General features: G+C 45.7%; 1 protein-coding gene across 4 annotated transcripts in view; it reads right to left on the reverse strand.

The window, feature by feature from the left end:
• The window catches only part of LOC109926570 (RNA-binding motif, single-stranded-interacting protein 2-like), a 109,693-nt gene that overhangs the window by 69,566 nt on the left and 20,715 nt on the right, over positions 1 to 19,412 (reverse strand). For all 4 annotated transcript variants that reach the window (XM_048618930.1, XM_048618928.1, XM_048618929.1 and 1 more), the window contains exon 2: positions 10,514 to 10,572. In XM_048618930.1, coding sequence (XP_048474887.1) covers positions 10,514 to 10,572 — 59 coding nt within the window. The remainder of the gene's footprint in view (positions 1 to 10,513; positions 10,573 to 19,412) is intronic.

Genomic DNA, 19,412 nt, shown 5'->3' on the forward strand with positions numbered 1-19,412 from the left:
TATCTCGACTTTTACCCCAAATAACAATACTTGCTATCACTCAAAAGAGAATTTGACATTGGACTAAACAGGAGAAAAAAAGAAATCCTGAAAATCCTCACTTCATGCTTAAAATCCGACAGACATTTTGCTTCGGAGCCAAAATTCTCCGGAAAGTTCTGGCCAGATTACGAGGTGGACACAAGAGATGCCATCTTTCCCAGAATGCATCACACACATCCAGATGTTAAACCTTTGACCTCTGAGCATCAATTAGAAAAGTGGATCGTGGTTTATGCCCATTGGGATCTCCTGTGATGTCAAGATCTCTTCTTTTCCCTAAATGAAAGCATATCTCACTCAGATTACCAGTTTTCGAAACGGAAATAAACATTTTAAGATTCTGGTGGGCCAAACCTGATGTCATTTTTAAAAGAATATGAGGCCACCATAAACTCACCACCGGGTTAGTTTGTAACACAGGGCCCTAAAGAGCAGGAAATTCCTTGCCATGAAAAGAGGCTTAAGTACCTTGGCTAGAAGTCCAAAAGCATAGGCAGAAGCCTGAACAAACACCCAGTACTGTTACTAGTGCAGAACGTCACATTCTGTAGATGCGATTAAAGTGGAGTCTTAAGAAGGTGAGAGAAAGAGCACAGCTTTGAAGTGTGGATGTGGTGAAGGACAGTCAGAATCAGTCGGATAAACGGCAAGACAAATGAGGGGGTTCGATCACCAGGAGAGGCTCAGGAATCAAAATGGCGGCACAGTCCAGGGAGAGGGGAAACAAAGACCCAACAGCCTTTCTCTAGCAACAAGTGAAGCAGAAACTGAGTGGCAAGAAAGCCAGAGAAGAAACAAGACAATGTTGCTGGCCCCACAAAAGCTATGGTACGAATGATCGAACAAACTGTGCAGAGATTGGTGGTCGTAGCAATAGGAAACATAGATACCGGTCCATCCAAGCTAGCTTCAACAACAGGCCTAAATTGACATGTTCCAAATTCAGCCATGACCATGACCAAGGCTAGCTGGGCCTGCCTGGATAGACTGATACAGCCAAAGGGAACATAAGGCCCAGAATGAGGTATAAAATCTGGACTCCAGAGATTTAAAAACAAGCCATGGTTGTCACTCTTCATTATCAATCAGTAATGCCCCTTTCTCCAGCCCCAACTTTCCCAGACACACAGTGGGCAGGTGAAGGGCCTGCACAATAACTCCAGAACCAACCTCTGACAGCTTGCTGCTGATCAAAGAGGCTCCAGGTCAGATGCTGGCAATGTACTGAAACATCAGTCACTGGGTCAGGTTCTCTTCCTTCTTTTTACAATCCAATCCTCATTTGACTGTAACAAGGCAATGTTGAAAGGAGCAAAAGTAAATGGGGTGCACATTCTGGCCTCCATTGATGGTTCAGCACTAACCAGCAGAGGGACATGGCCTGGGCTAGTCCCAGGGTAGGGCCTTGGTCTGTCACTAACTGAGCAGGACACCTGATACAATTGACCTCAGTATCCTGAACCAGAGAGAAGGAGAAAAATAAGTCATGATTCTTGCTTCAGATTTATCATCGAGTGACATGTCTGTGGTTTCTTTGTATTGTGGGCATGCACGCACATGATTGCTTGTGTGTACAAGAATGCATCTGTTTGTGTGCACACATGATTGCACATTTGTACATGTGATTACATGTTTATTTGTTTGTATGCATGATTGCATGTGCTTGTGTGTCTGCACATGATTGTTTGCATTTGCATGCACACATGCATGATTACACGTATTTTGGGCATACATGTGTGCGTGATTGTATGTGTCTGTGTGATTGTATGTGTCTGCATGTGTGTGTATGACTGCATATGTTTGCATGATTGTGTATTGCATGTGAATGCATGATTGCGTACTTGTGAGATTGCATGCATTTGCATGCATGCACGCATCTTTGCGTGCATTTGCATGATTAGGTGTTTGCATGATTACATGTGTTTGCATGTGTGCACACGTGGCTATGTGCACTTGCATGCACATCCACTTGTGCCAATGTTTGTCCACGCCCATGGTGCATCTATGTGCATGCCTGCATGACAAATACCATGTTTAAGTACGTGTTGACATGCTGGTTCCAGTGCCCATTGACGTGTGATGATATGTCAGTACATGCATGTTTCTTAAACTGGCCCCTGCTGCCTAGATGCCCTGGTGAGGTATCATGGATGGATGGCACCCAGGGAGCAAATTCCAGCCAAAGTGGAGGGAGAGAGGTGGGGGGTCAGAGGGGAGGGCACAGCAGGAGCCAAAAACTGGAGATCAAATGACAGCAGCTTCCTTAGCCCCACTTGCATCGTCTGTGTAGCAGATAAACATTGAGCTGGACAAATCTTCATGTACAACATGACCAATAGCTGCCTGGCAAACATGAAAGTGGAAAGGGATGATGACAGCCAGAAAATTAATGAGAGGAAACAAGGTGTCTCCTTTCGTTTCACTTTTCCAGAATGGCCCATAGGAAGGATAAACTCCATCACCAAAAGCTCAAACTTTGCTTTGTTGAGTCAAGCCTGTGTGCATTTTAACGTGCGGTCCTCTTAAATTATTTTGCACATGCAGAGTGGGCAGGTCAAACATCAGTGAATTTTTTTTAAATGGGCATCCCTGGCTAGACCAGTATTCCAAGAGAAGAATCCCAGAATGACACACCACAAAAGGCCATTTGGTCCATAGTGGTGGTGCTAGCTTTTTAGTATTAAGTCAGTCAGCTTCATCCATCATGGGATCTATCTTGGTGATTTATTTTAAAAGACAGAGATGTTAGGTTTAATATTCTTCAGATTCTTTCTATACTTGCAAATCTAAGGGATAGATTGAGGGTGAGGTTTGCAGTAATTAGACAAATGAGTGAGTAAACACCACATTTTTATGCGAAACAAACTGAGACCCTGTAGTTGGCAACTTTGGACTCTACACAAAAGATTAACAAATTTGGTTTTTTTGTACTATAAACCTGTTTTTAAACACGGGCATTTTGAAGAGTGTAGTGATTGTAACGAGGTCAGCCAGGTAAGACCTCACAGAATATGAGTTCCCTGATTGTGTCTGTTAATCTGGTCCAATCAGGGAGTCCTGGCTGACAGATTTCAACAGGAGTGTCAGAGGTTCTGCTCACTGTGAGAGCTGGTTTTGAGGGAGCTGGATCAGTGTCAAGAACCCTTGATGTGTAAATAAAGAGTGATTTGGTGACGGGATACCAGCCTTTGGGGAGTTATTTCAGTGGTGATGAGAGTAAAGCACATCCCGAAGAAACTTGCTCGCAACAGTTATCTTTGAGTTGGGGGTAAGCATTGCTTGAATCATGCCATTATTTGGGAAGCTTGACTCATTTGATGCTGCCATTGAAGACTGGGTCCAGTATGTGTGAAGAATGTATTATTTTTCGGGGCAAATGAAATCGGGGCAGATGAAAAGCAATGAGTAATTCCCCTGACAGTTTGTGGATCCACAGCTTTATTGGTTATTAGGAGCCTAACTTGCCCCGAGGCACCAGATACTAGACCCTTTCAAGAGTTAACAGATTTAGTTAAGGAAAATTACAACACCAAGCCTCCTCTAATTCTGAGACACTATCGTCTTTACTCGGCAATTCGAGAACCAGGGAAATCCATATCGGGATTTTTGATTAGGTGACGACGACTGGCAGAGGCAATCTCCAGGATCCAGGCCAATAAGCCACTATAGTTGCTGCTGGTATGTGGACTCGAGACAGCAAAGGAGTCCCACTAGACCTAAATGGAGCAAGAGAACTCAGAAGCCGGTATCCAGGAGTGCAAACCCTGAAAAGTCCACCTATGTCTGGTTAAATGGTCATCCATTTCTAATGGAAGTCGACATTGGTGCGGCCGTTCCAGTGACTGCAGAGCCAGTCTTCAACAAAATTCGTTCTGGACTCCAACCCTTAAATTTGCACAAGACCTTGGCTAGACTGAGAACCTATGCCTGGAACCTTTACAGATAAAGGGTACAACTTCAGTTCTGGTCTCTTATGAGAAGCAGCTGGTTCAGTTACCACTGATTGTGGAAAAAGGCTGGGGCTCAAGATTGATGAGGCAAACCTGGTTGAGAAAAATTCACCTAAAGTGGTTCCACATTTTTCGATTAGAAAATGTTTGCCTGAGTGAGGTCCTAATTAAATACCTGGACATTTTTCAGGAAGGTCTAGGGACTATCACAGGGGCCAAGGCCACCTTGTCTGTTGACCAGGAAGCAATTCTACGATTCTGCAAGGCCCACCCAGTGTCATTTGCCAGATGTGCAAAAATAGAAGCAGAAGTCAGAAAGCTGGAACGCGAAGGAATCATCAAACCATTACAGCTCGTGGAATGGGCAGAACCCAGTCGTACTGATTGTGAAGCCCAACAAGTTGGTTCGCCTTGCGAGAACTTTAAGCAAACAGTAAAACACTTTTTGCAGCTGGATAAACACCCAATCCCTCGCACAGAGGATTTATACGCAAAGCTGGCAGGGGAGCTGCCCTTCACAAAGCTGGACATGAGCCGTGCGTACTTGCAATTGCGCTTAGATGAGGATTCCCAGAAGTATGCCACAATTAATACTCCTAAAGGTTTGTACCAATATATGAGACTGCCATTTGGGGTATCATCAGCCTGTGCCATTTTTCAGCGGATGATGGAGAACATTTTACAAGGTCTACCCCAGGTCGCCATTTATCTGAATGATGTCCTAATAACAGGGAAGACCAATAAGGAGCACTTAAAGAACTTGGACACAGTTCTTAGACATTTCTCCCAGGTGGACATACGCCTTAGAAGGGAAGAATGTGTGTTCCAGGCACCCCAAGTGACCTACTTGGGCCAGAGAGTTGACAAGACTGGGTTATATCCATTTGAAGATAGACCGGGGGTGATCAAGTGTGCCCCGTCTCCCATGTCTGTACCGGAGTTTAGGTCTTTCCTTGGGCTGGTGAATTATTACAGAAAATTCATACATAACCTGACCTCCATCCTGTCACTTTTGCATCCACTCCTAAAAAAGGGTCAGCCTTGGAAATAGTCGCTTGGCCATGCCATAGCTTTCAGGGAAGTGAAGAAACAGCTATCATCTTCTAAAGTGTTAGCACACTATGATCCCAAGCGAGATCTGGTATTGACATGCGATTCCTCCCTGTACAGCATCTGGGTAGTATTACCTCACAGGTGGCCTAATGGAGCCGAATGTCCAATAGCGTATGTATCCAGGACTTTGGCTAATGCAGAGCATAAATACGCCCAGACAGAGAAGTAAGGTTTGGCAGTCATATTTGGAGTCAGGAAGTTCCATTACGGACGTAAATTTGTGAATTATTGGACCACAAACCTCTGCTGGGTCGACTTAAACAGGACAAGGCAGTACTGCCGAATTCAGCACTGGGCTCTAACACTAGGTGCGTAGAATTACAAGTTGGAACACCGACTGGGAGGCCAAGTAGTGATTGCAGATGCACTGACCTGCCTCCTGCTGGCAGATACACCACCGGTGGTACCACCAATGGAAGAGTCAATAATGGTTTTAAATTTTCTGCACACACTTCCAGTCACAGCTAACAATATCAGACTTTGAACGCAAAAAGATCCAGTCCTGGCAAAACTGAAACAGTTGGTGGTGATGGGGGAAACAAAAGGGCCGTCACAACCAGAATTGAAACCTTTCTGGACCCAGAGAGACCGAATCATAGTAGAGGACGGCATATTATTATGGGGAGCAAGAGAGATTGTCCCGAGCAAAGATCACCACCAGATACTGGCTGAACTCCACCAGGGTCATCCAGGGGTTTCCAAAATGAAGATGTTGGCAAGACATTATTTCTAGCGGCCAGGACTGGATGCAGACATAGTCGTGTTGGTGGGGCAGTGCCCAGAGTGCCAACAAGGACAAAAATTACCAGCAACAGCTCCCCAACATTCATGGGAATGGCCGGGTAAACCTGGACTCGGCTACACGTCAACTATGCAGGTCCTTTCATGGGCTCAATGTTCTTAGTCATTGCGGATGGCCACTCAAAGTGGCTGAGCGTGCACAGAGTTCATTCGTCAAAGACGGGGACGATAATCAAGAAACTGCATGCATCTTTTGCAACACACAGACTCCCAGTAGTGTTGGTCACAGATAACAGGCCATCGTCTACCAGCAGGGAATTTGAGTATTTCCTAAAGTCAAATGGCATTCGTCATATAAGGACAGCTCCATACCATCCATCATCCAATGGTCTGGCAGAAAGAGCAGTCCAAAATTTGAAGGCAGGCTTAAAGAAACAACCTACAGGGTCACTATATACCAAATTGTCCCAGTTACTATTTGATTATCAGACCACCCCTCATGAAACTATAGGGATAGTTCCAGCAGAGTTTCTACTGGGGAGAGGACTCCGCACCAGGTTAAATCTGATGTTCCCAGACCTGGTGGTAGTGGTGGTTGGTGGGGGCGGGGTGTGCGTTGGTGAAACAGCATCAGGAACACCAAGGTCAGACACAAAACACTGCTAAGTGCGAGAGATTTACTTCAGGGAATGAAATTTGGTGTAGGAACCATGGGAATGGCCCTGCATGGGTAAGAGGCATGGTCAGCATGAGGTCTGGTCAAGTGACGTATAAAGTTTGAGTAGGTGTGGCAGTCCTGCACAAGCATGTGGACCTATGAAAGCTGCAAGCTTGCAAATGTGGCAGGAGCAACATGTGCCCAGCTCCTCAGAACAATCGGAAAGGCTGGCAAAACTCATGGGTTCTCCCCCTCCTTCAAGCGTTGAAGATACCTCAAAATCTGAGATGGACACGGTGGATGTCTCCGCCTCGATGCCTTTGCTGCCTGAAGAACAGTGAATTTCTTCCGAGATGCTCCGGGCGCAAGAGGCGACCTACTGCACGTTACACGCCGCATCTACCACAGGCAGAGTCAGAGGAACCTGACCCGGTGCTTAAACACTGTAGGAGGAGCTACAAGAAAAATAACTGGCCTATGTCCTCAGCCTCAGAGGGGGAGAGATGTAGTGATTGTAACGAGGTCAGCCAGGTCGACCTCACAGAATATGAGTTCCCTGATTGGGGCTGTTAATCTGGTCCAATCAGGGAGCCCTGGCTGACAGATATAAACAGGAGGGTCAGAGGGTGTGTTCACTCTGAGAGCTGGTTCTGAGGAAGCTGGATCAGTGTCAAAGGCTCTCCATGTGTAAATAAAGGGTGATGGGATACCGGCCTCTGTGGAGTTATTTAAACGAGGTTTGAATCAGCAGTAATCTAAGCTCATTATCGAATGAGAGCCAAATTATTTTTATTCATTTATGATTTTTTAAAGGGAATCAAAGGTTATGGGGAAAAGACAGGAAAGTTGAGTTGAGGATGATCAGATCAGCCATGATCTCATTGAATGGTGGAGCAGACTTGATAGGCTGAAGAGCCTACTTCTGCTCCTCTGTCTTATCGGAAGGAGGCATCACTGGCAGGGCCAGCATTTGTTGCCCATCCCTAATTGCCTTTGAACTGAAAGGTTTACTCGAGCCATTTCAGAGCGCTGTTAATAGTCAACCACATTGCTGTGGGTTTGGACTTACATGTAGGTCAGACCAGGTAAGGATGGCACTTTCCTTCCCTAAAGGATATTAGTGAACCAGATGGGCTTTTGTAACAACTATGGTCACCATTACTGAGATTAATTTTCAATTCTAGATTTACAAATTGAATTTAAATTCCACCAGCTGGTGTGATGGGACTTGAACCCATATCCCCAGAGCATTAGTCAGTGAATTTACTGTTCCATCATCAACCCTTCATAGAAAACTGACTGCATACTAAGATTTTATATAAGATACACGTGAATTCTCCAACCCTGGCCTTGGCGTTCTCAAACACGCTGAGATTTGGACATGCACTAATATTATAATACCACTCCTCTTCCAACACAACAATCTGAGTGTTGGCAAACTACATAGGCATCACCACTGACCTCTGACATTTCCTTCCTTCACATTGACACCTTTCTGGCATGACAGTAAATGTGGCAGGACCTTGGCTCCTGATCAGTGCACTCACCCCCTCCTGGAAAGTCTGGATGTGCAGATGCCAGGCCAGCTCAGGGTTGCGAAGCTCCCTCAGTCAAACAGCTGAGAAGCACTTGCTCTTTTAAATGGACATTGTAAAGGATGGCAACGTTGAGCCACGGTTTAAATAAAAAGGTCATACTTTTTTACCCCAAAAACATGCATGCATGGCTGCCAAGATCTTATAAAGTTTTAAATCATAACAATTTTTTTTGTAAAAACAATTCATTGAATTCAGTACTACGATATGAGAGAGATATTGCTTTGGAATTTGAAAGAAAAACCAACGGTTTCAAGCAGACTGAATTCCCAGAAACAGTGGACAGAAAGCAACAATGTGGAGGAGGGTCTAGAGGGGGTGGTGGTGTGTGGAGAATGGAAGGCCAGAGGTCAAATCTAGCAATATTCCCATGGCGACGATTTGTGGGACATGTGGTAGGTTATTTGCTCTTTAACTACCACAAACGTTGCCCCCAGGGCATTGAGTTCAAATCACCGCAACTTTATTTGGATTGCCATAGGACCGTTGTAGATTCTAAAATGGCCCCCACTGGTCACCCTCAGGAGGACTGAAGGTGAACTGACTCTTCCCTTCCCCCCAGCTCACTTTGGCTCGCCAACCTCAACAGGAAATGCTGCTGGAAGAACACCGAGTTCTATGTGCATAAATACTCGCACAGATGCGGTTAAATGTTTCAGACAACTTTACTGCATGCTTTCTCTCTCTCTCTCTCTCTCTCTGGTTCCCTCCGCAACAAGCGTTGTCCACTGTGACCTCTCCCAGTGATCAACAGACAGCCAGAATCTGAGGAATGTGAGGCCTGTGAAGGCCAGAGAGTGCGTGCGTGCGTGTGTGTGTGAACAGAATGATCTACAAGGAATTGCACGGGAAGGTCTCAAACCTGTGTTTTCGCTAAGGATGAGAGTGGTACTTTCTGTGGGGTTGGCAGTGTAGGAGGGGAAGTGTTGGGGGGGAAAGAGAAAATACCAATGCACTTTTGTGAGAAAGAAAAGCCCCTGCTGTTTTTAAAGTCATCAATTACAACCTATTCGCAGGCCAAGACTAGAATTGTGGCACTCTTTGCTCTGCGGGCTGTTTGCCAGCTCCCAGCTTCACACTAATAGAACTGCAGATCATTCACCTCCTTTCTCCACCCTCAAGGCAATGACTGGAGAATCCTGAACCTTTTCCCTTGGAATAAGCAGTGAGGAAGCAACAATTTTGAATCCTGCCCCGCTCCCACTGAATAGAGGTTCATGCAAATCATTTCAAGTGCAAATCATGCTCTTGATTCCCTCCCATAACAGCACCAAGGGTGCTCCTCCACTACACGGATCGCAGTGGTTCAAGAAGGTATTCATTGCCAACTTCTCAAGGGGGAATTAGGCATAGGCAATAAATGCTACAGTAGCCAACAGTGCCCACATCCTGTGTGAGGATAAAAAAAAGACAAGCATCATTATCTGAATGGAGGCCAAACCTGTTTATTCATCGGCAAACTTGAGCTCATCTGAGAATCTGCTAACCTGCATCCTAAACTACACTGAATCCTGTTCAGCTATCACACCTATACTCACTGAAGCCTGGTCTTGATTTTCATTTGCATCCTGCTTTCCAAATTCCTCCATAGGTCTCTGCCCTCCCCATCTCTGTGAAGTCACCCAACCCTATAAACCTCCAAGCTCCTCCCGATTTCAAGTTACTCTGTGCCTTCATTTGCCTGGGTGCCAAGCTCTAGAATCCCCTCCCTTAACATCTCCACCTCTGTCCCCTCCGAAAGGTCCTCCCGTCTCCATTACATGCAACTTGGAGCTGAATTTTGTAGCTGATAACACTCCCTTTGGAATGTTCAAACTACAAAGGTGCTATAGCAATGCAAGTTGTTGTTACCACAATCTCTAAAGAAGGAGAATTTCGTCTGAACATTTCAGCATCGCTGGCATCTCACCGAGCAACATCAATCCATTTGCAAACTTATTTGGACAGTACAGTAGCAGAAATTCCCACTGTATAACTACCGTTACCAGAGCAATTCACTCCTCATTTTGCAATCAAAGCACAAGATCGCATTCCCCGTTATCACACACCTTGCTGCTCTCCGGTCAAATCCAACTAGTTCGTTCAGATGACTGGCTGAAAACTTGCATTGAAAACAAAATCGCAGTGCAGTTATCACATCCCTTGTTTCACATCTCCATGCAGATCACAACATTCCTGTATAATACTCAATCCTGAATTCCAGCAAGGAACTGACGATAACTCCACAATTGCAAAGGCTTCTCTGAGTTTCCTCACCTTCCATGCAAGCGCAGCTTAAAATCGGGGAATGCCAAAATTGGGAATGATAGGTCTGCATCTGAATGGGGGCAGGGGGTGGACAGATATGTCAAGGCTCTCTGCCTCAAGCTTCTAAGTCCTTTAATACCAAACAGTGGAAAAGAACAGTCTCCTACCTTTGCACTTGTTGGTTGTCTTGTCCAGAATGGCCTTTGTGGAGACTATTTTACCGTACCTGTTACAAAGAAAAGGACAATTCAGAAATTACATAAATCAGCATTCAGGCCATTAATCTAGGTTTGAGCCTCCAGGGGAAGCTCTGACAGAGTGTTGCACCGTCAGAGGTGGCATATGTCAGGCAAGATGTTAAACTGCAGCTCCATTTGCCAATCCTGTGTGGATGTAACAGCTACCCTGGTATTATTTCAAAGAAGAGCAGGGAACGGGGTGGCGGTCTCTGAGCTGCTGACCAATATTTGTCCTTCAGCCTGCATTACAAAAAAGCAGATTATCTGGTCATTGTCATGTGGGAGCTTGCTATGTGCTAAATAGCCATTGCGTTTCCCCCTACAATACAAGAGTGCTTACACTTCAACAAGTGCTACATTGACTATAAGAAGCTTAGGGTGTGTTGAGGTAGGTGTTATATAAATGCAAGTCTTCTGTTCTCTGTTGAGTCAATGCCAATTCAAAGTCCAGTTCTTCTGATTTGCTGGTTCGAACACATCATTGGTTTCTGAATGTTCTGATGTTCCATAATCCTCCTCACTAATCTTTAAAAACATTTTTCTACCCAGAAAATCGATTTCTGTTTCAAATTTTTGCATGGGCCCACCCCGAGGGCTGCACTTCTTGACGTCAGAGGTGGTCCCAATCACAATGCAGCCACCCTAACCCCTTCCGTGATGCCTGACCAACCCCTGCCCAAAGTTCACAGCCTCCTTCCACTGAGAAAACAACCAATGTTGGAATGGACCACCCGCAATTTCCAACAAAGCTTTAACCCACTGATCATGTCTTCCTGTTGACACGCATTAGAAAATTATGAAAAGTAGCACTATTGTTCAGTCTGTAGACAAGAAGACAGGGATTAGCTTTCAATTGATTGAAAGGTTTTTACTCAATTCTCCAACATAGTACCAGTCAAGATGCTAAAATCCCATTTGTCCCTGGGCTAATACTTCAGAGCTAATACTTCAGGTTCAAATCCTACAAGTTCAATTTCAAATTAAATTTAAAAAACTAGCTTAGCGGCAACCGCTATCAATTGTCAAAAACCCCATCTGGTTCACTAATGTCCTTTAGGGAAGGAAATCTACAGTCCTTACCTGGTCTGGCCTACATGTGAATCTAGACCCACAGCAATATGTTGACTTTTAACTGCCCTCTGGGTAATTAGGGATGGGCAATAAATACTGGCCTAGTCAGTGATGCCTTCATCCTGTAAATTAATATAATAAGAAAAATGACGTGTGGGGAAATGCATAAATGGAGTACCAACAGGATTCTGGTGCCATTTTAAGTGTCACCTTGTGGGTGGAATATGAAATTGAGGGCCTCTCCGGTGGATGTAAAAGATCCCAAGGAGGGTCTGAGGAATCCTCCAGTGCTGCTTAACCAGCATCATTGAGCCATTGCTACATTGCTGTGTGCAAAGAGGCTGTGACTGCACTTGCAAAGGACTTCATTTGCCTTGTGGTATCTTAACGACAGTGCACAATGAGATACCAATTATATTCAATTCTTACACACCCATGTGACTCTGTCCTCATTGCTATCCCCTGTCTTATCTCTCTGCTCCCAATATGTTCATATCCTATCCTCTTCTCACAACAATCCACACTTTAGCATGCACTTCCATAAAACGGCACTGTGGCCAAGCAGCTGTCCAAACAGCAAATCCTCCCCTCATGCTCCAACCCTTTCCTTTGCACAATACCTATAACACACTCACACCTTCGTAATCCCTGCCCCAAGACTCTCCCTGCCCATCCCTAAATCTCTAACAGTGCAAAGCATCAAACACCACTTGGTGTTCAGCACCATTCGCTACTCCTCAGATATTGAAGCAGTCCAAGGCCAAATGCAGCAAGGTCTGGACAATATCCAGACTTGGGGGAACAAGCAGAAAGTTACATTCATGCCACACAAATGCCAGGCAATGAACATTCCCAATAAGAGAGATTCTAACCATTGTCCCATGACATTTGACAACATTACCATGACTGAAACCTCCACTCTAAACATCCTGGGGGTTACCATTGACCAGAAACAGAACTTAACTAGCCATATAAATACAATGGCAACAACAGCATGTCAGAGGCTGGGAATCTGCAGCAAGTAACTAACCACCTAACTCCCCAAAGCCTGTTCACCATCTACAAGGCACAAGTCATGGAATACTCCCCACTTGCCTGGATGGGTGTAACTCCAACAACACACAAGAAGCTTGACACCATCCAGGATAAAGCAGCCCACTTGATTGGTACCACATCCACAAGCATCCACTCCCACCACCACCAACGCTCAGTAGCAGCAGTGTGTAGCGTCTACAAGATGCACTGCAGAAATTCACCAAAGATCCTGAGACAGCACCTTCCAAACCCACAACCACTTCCATCTAGAAGGACAAGGGCAGCAGATATATGGGAACACCATCACTTTCAAGTTCCCCGCCAAGCCACTCACTATCCTGACTTGGAAACATATCACTGTTCCTTCAGTGTCACTGGGTTGAAATCCTGGAGTTCCTCCGTAAAGGCATTGTGGGTCTACCTACAGCACACAGACTGCAGTGGTTCAAGAAGGCAGCTTACCACCACCTTCTCAAGGGGCAATGAGAGATAGGCAATAAACGCTGGGCCAACCAGTGACATGCATTCCTCAGAATAAAATAAAACAAAACACCCAAATCCACTTGATCAACACAGGAAACATAAAGTAAGAATGAGAGAGACTGATACACACAATAGCAGAATGCTCTCAGTGGGCCGAATATTATACTCCTGCTCGGATTTCTCATATTCAAAGCAAGCAGTCTGCCTTGAATGCTTTCCCCCTTCCTAGGAGGGAAAAGGTTACCAGAGTGAAATGAATCAGGAGCCTCTATAAATAAATCCTGTCACGTGCAAAAATATTTCCTGTTCTCGTCAGCTTCAGCCTCGAGAGTGCGTATAAATTTCCTGAATGACTCATTCAAGCAAAGGCATCCGTGTGATCTCATGCTCTTTCTCAATGGCTCGGTGTTCATTACAGTTTATTCCGGTGATTAATTGCACTGGTGGCCAAGTGCGTGCAAGAAGCCACAGACTGATCCAGGCTTGGTCTCCTGAACAGGAGACAGCATCCGTTCCCTTTAGCACTCACTCTGCCATGCTGGCCAGTGAGACCAGAGATCCGGGCACCACCAGCTCAGCCTCGGGCATGATCGCTGGCCTGGGGTGCCTTCCCTTTACTTGAACACCTTCAATGCCAAGGAGCATTGCTGCCCAGCCCTGTATAACTCTTCACAGCTCATCAGGGTTACCAGTAAATGAGCTGGAGTGGAATCTTAGTTGAGAGACACCTCTACCCCTTTTTAAAGATTACAATGAATTCTACTGAATTACATTGATCAGAGTGACAGGCTATTTGGCTCATCTGCTCCATGCTGGTGTTCACACTCCACACAAGCCTCCTCCCAGCCGACTTTATCACACCTTGTGCTTCTATTCCTTTCCCCCTTCTGTACCTGTTGTGTGTCATCTCAGATAGTCATAGAGCACAGAAACAGACCCTTCGGTCTAACTCGTCCAAGCTGACCACTACCTCCTCTGGATGTTCATTCCACACATGAACCACTCTCTACTTAAGAAAGTTGCCCCCTAGTCTTGAAATCATCCACCCTAGGGAAGAGACACCTGCCATTCACCTTAGCTATACCCTTCATGATTGGGCCCAAACCTGAATACGCTGCTGGGCATTCTCTACGCCAGTCTCCACTGGCGTCCAGCTTCATGTGAAGCCTGGTGCCTCTGGCCCCCTTCCCTTGGCCCACTGAGGGGGACATGCCAGCAAGATTGGTCAATGCAATGTTCAAAGGATATTTCTGGTTTGAAAATTGCCAGTGCGGATGGGGCCTTTTGTGCTGCCAGTGTCATGTGCTGTCATCCTGTGCCAACCACCTTCATGCCAACTGTACAAGCAAATCACCAGAGCCTGGACACCCGCCTCTGCCAACTTTACCCAATGACACTGTTGACAGCAATGCCTGTCGCTTGACTGGGAGTAGGGCTGGTTGATCTGGGCACCAGTTTAATGAGCCAATGCCTGGCAGATTGGATCCCAACCATGCCGAGGGGTTGGCCCATCCAGCTGCTGCAAACATCAACATCTGGAGCACCAGGGGAGCTGTGAAGCTATCTGGGCACAGGCCTGAAGAGAATCTGCCCACTAACCCAGCAAGAAGCAGGGTGGGCATCATGTGCACAGTCCATTTTGGTTTAAAAGCTAGCATCAGGCCATGTGGTGTGTCACATCTGCCCTCATCCTCCCAAACGCTTCATTCGAAGCTTAACGCAAGCTCGAGGAGCAGCACTTCATCTAGTGGCCGATGTTAGTTACAAAACTGAAAGCAACAATCTCATCACATAACTACTGCGTCTCTTGGACAGCAGATGGTAGCAATGGCTCTGCTGTTGCCATGGAGCCCTCCTCCATGTCCATATGTTATTTCTTTATTTGTCCCATTAGTGCCCCCTTTTGTTTTAGAACAGAGAACATAGAACAGTACAGCACAGTACAGGCCCTTCGGCCCACGATGTTGTGCCGAACTTTTACCCTAATCCTAAGGTCTATCTAACCTCCACCCCTACCTTATACTGTCATCCATATGCCTGTCTAATAGCTGCTTAAATGCCCCTAATGAGGCCGACTCCACTACCCTCTCTGACAATGCATTCTACGCCCCCACCACTCTCTGGGTAAAGAACCTACCTCTGACGTCTCTCCTATATCTACCTCCACTCACTTTAAACCTATGCCCCCTTGTAATAGCTACCTCCACCCTAGGAAAAAATCTCTGGCTGTCCACTCTATCTATACCTCTGATCATTGTGTACACCTCTATCAAGTCACCTCTCATCCTTCGTCATTCTAAACAGAAAAGCCCTAGCTCTCTCAACCTTTCCTCATAAGACCTTCCCTCCATTCCAGGCAACATCCTGGTAAATCTCCTCTGCACCTTTTCCAACGCTTCCACATCTTTCCTGTAATGAGGCGACCAGAACTGGACACAATACTCCAGATGTGGCTGAACCAGGGTTTTGTATAGCTGGAGCATAACTTCATGGCTCTTGAACTCAATCCCTCTATTAATGAAAGCTAAGACTGCAAACACTTTGTTCATTTAATCTCCCCTGCCTTCCATCCTATCACAGACCTTCCCTTTGTTTTATCCTCTTTTATCTTCCCTTTAGTCATTTTGCTGCCTCCTTACTTGCTTTAAATCTGTTCCATGTTGGCCTGCTCTGATAGGTCCTCAACCTGAACTATATATCTCTCTCTCTCTCCATAGAGGCTGCCAGGCTTGTCGAAAGTTTTTATTCCAGCTTTTCATCTCTACAGGATATGCTCTCATTCTGTGCCATTGCTGGTGACCTCCTCAAGAACCTGTGTTGCCAGCCAAATAAGTCACCACTAAACAACAATGAGGGTGGAGATCAGGAAATGGCACCCCAAAAGACAGAAAGCCGACATCACTCATTAGTGCAGGCATTGTTTCACAGTTGGTTCCCAGAATCTGATGGTACCACTGAGGCTGCTGATCTTAATAAGTGCCTTTTGTCTTCCTCTATTCTGCTCCGATAAGATGCCTCACCTGTAACCAGCCAGGTGCTGACACTGCGATAGATCAGGAAAGGAGGAGGTGCAATGAGACCTGGGTGCTCTTATACACCAGTTGCTCAAAGCAAGCATTGCAGAAGCAGCAGGCAGGGAAGAAAACAAATGGTATGTTGGTTTTCATTTCAGGAGGATTCGAGTCCAGGAGCAGGGATGTCTTGCTGCAATTGTACAGGGCCTTGGTGAGACCACACCTGGAGTATTCTGTACAGTTTTGGTCTCCTTACCTGAGGAAGGATGTTCTGGGATGGAGGGAGTGCAGCAAAGGTTTACCAGACTGATTTCTGAGATGGCAGGACTGATGTATGAAGAGGGACTGGATCATTTAGGACTGTATCCACTGGAATTTAGAAGAGTGAGGAGGGAATGGCATAGAAACTGATAAAATTCCAACAGGTAAATACAGGGTAAATGCAGGAAGGATGCTTCCAACGACCTGGGAGTCCAGAATGAGTGGTCACAGTCTAAGGACACGGGATAGATCATTTAGGACTGAGATGAGGAGAAATGTCTTCATCCAGAGAGTGGTGAGCCTGTGGAATTCTCTGTTACAGAAAGTAGTTGAGGCTAAAACATTGAATGTTTTCAAGAAGTAGATATAGCTCTTAGGGTTAAAAGGATCAAAGGTTTTGGGGAGAAAGTGGGAACAAGATATTGAGTTGGATGATCAGCCACGATCATACTGAATGGAGGAACGGTCCTGAAGATCTGAATGGCCTACTCCTGCTCCTATTTTCTTTGTTTCTATGTTACTGAGCCAGTGTGTTCTTCCTGATCCTCACACCAGGGTATCTCTGTAGGATTAGGAAGGGGCTGGTGCACTAACAAACCAGTCGACAAACTAATACCACAGCCAGACAAAAAAACAGAAACACGGCAAAACTAGAGAACAATCTGGTACCAGGTGTTGACAGCAAACTAACACCACGAGCAGGTACCATTAAATACAAGAACTGGATAACAAGTTAAAGTAGCTTCAATGCCGAAATGGCAGGTATTCCAAAATATCAGCAACATTTGAAAGAAAACGTTCACATTGAATGTAATGGGATAACTGAAAGAGAATATCAATCTGGAGTGGAGCCTACAGAAAGTGGGATCAGGTGAAGCCATGGCAAATGATGCGACACAGGCTGCTAGAATACTATTAGGGTTTTCAGCCTCAGTTTTCACCAAGGAGGAGACAAGTATTTTATTTGGTCTGGAAAGGGATCATGAGCATTTTGTCAAGGTAACATCACATGACTGTATCACTACTGGCATGGTCAAGCTGTTGTCTAAATGTAAGGTGAATAAATCATAAGGTAAAGGGTGCCATCTTGTTGAGGTGTCAGGCGTTCTGTCAGTGGGCTGGCAAACCAGAGAGAGACCTATTTTCCCCCTTCTAGAGAAGGCTTGCCAAACCACATGCCAATCAGGCGGTGCCAAGAGCACTGGTGGGCACACCCTTGCAATCAAGACTCCGGAAGGATGTTTGTTCCAGAAAGATCTGTCAGCCAATCAGAAGCTGGCAGCTTTTGCACTCAGAGGACCCAGGTCAAAAGTAAGCAATGAGCAGGTGGTTTTGGTTAGGGGCTGCATGGAGAGAGGGACAGAAAGCATAGTTGGGGAGTAGCTACCAGTAAGCATCGCTACCCCGACCCCTGCGCCCAATGTCCAGTCCCCTTATCAGGCACTAATTGCCCTTGATCGTGGAAACCCCATCCTGTCCCTCAGGGTGGCAGCTATCAGGAATGCCATATGGTGACAGGCCCACCTGAAGTTAGGATAATCCCAGGATTAGCCCCTTGAGTGGTCATTAATTAGCTACTTAAGAACCTCAATCGGCAATGGGGTAAGGTGGTCAACCATGGCCTTTCCCGCCCACAACTTAATTCTGTTCGAAGTGAAAAGGTGGCAAGGTTTAGGTCCAGTACCACCCTGCCTCATGAAATGCCCTTTCCATCTCCAAGCTTGCTGCATTGAGGATTTTGCCCCGAGATACATAAAGTGAGGAACCTCAATCCTAATCTTCCAGAAGTTCCTGAACGTTAAAAATGCTGCACAGCGACTGGGAAAATCGGGTGTTCCTTCCAGTTTTAAAAATGGTAGCCAGAAACAACACAGGAAACTACTGACCCATGAAGCTTGGCAAACATGGCAGATGAGTTATAGAAACGTTAACAAGAGATACGATCGCAAAGCGTCTGGATAGAAAGTGAAACCTGAAAAGAGAGAGACAGTGTGGATTCATGAAGGGGAGGTTTTGACATGTAATTTACTGGTTTTCTTTGCGGGTGTAACAAAGGAGGTGGACAGGGGTAATGCAACGGATGTGGTGTACTTGAATTGCAGTACGGCCTTTTAGACACAGATCCTCTGGAGAGTTTGGTACTGAAAAAAAAATGAACGGGAATCAGTGGAAATATTGTACAATAGATACGTAAGTGTTTGAATGAAAAAGCCCAGAGGGGAACTGGTACAAGGTGTTGTTGTCAATAAAGGCAATGATCTCAGCGAGACCCAACTTCATGAAGGATCTGGAGCTCGGCAAAGGTGGCAGATGCTCCAAAGCAGGAGGAGATCCGGAGATACTTGAGAAATGGGCAGAGAGTTAGCAAATGATGTTGGAAAATGTGAGAACAGGAAGTGCAGGGAGGAACGATGAGTGAAACAGAAAGAATGTACTTGTGGAGATGTGGGCGAGTGAAGCAAATTCACGGTCGAGATGCACAAAGAGGTTAACAGATTGATGGAATCGATGTTCCCTAAAAGTTATGTGTGGGTGTACAGCCCGGCAGCCATTTTGTGCCTTGCAAGCAGGTTGCACATGAGCCATGGCCTCTGTAAGATATGTGCAGTTAGTTGTGTGTCAACAGGGAGGCAATGGCCTTGTGGTATTATCACTGGACTGTTAATCCAGAGACCCACATAATGTTCTGGGGACCCAGGTTCGAATCCGGCCATGGCAGATGGTGGAATTTGAATTCAATAAATATCTGGAATTAAGAATCTAATGATGACCGTGAATCCATTGTTGATTGTCGGGAAAAACCCATCAGGTTCACTAATGTCCTATAAGGAAGGAAACTGCCATCCTTACCTGGTCTGGGCTACATGCGACTCTGGACCCACAGCAATGTGGTTGACTCTTAACTGCCCTCTGGGCAATTAGGGATGGGCAATAAATACTGCCTAGCCAGCGATGCCCACATC

Source organism: Rhincodon typus, chromosome 41 (assembly GCF_021869965.1).
Source record: "Rhincodon typus isolate 14 chromosome 41, sRhiTyp1.1, whole genome shotgun sequence".
In the NCBI taxonomy this organism is placed as follows: Eukaryota; Metazoa; Chordata; class Chondrichthyes; order Orectolobiformes; family Rhincodontidae; genus Rhincodon; species Rhincodon typus.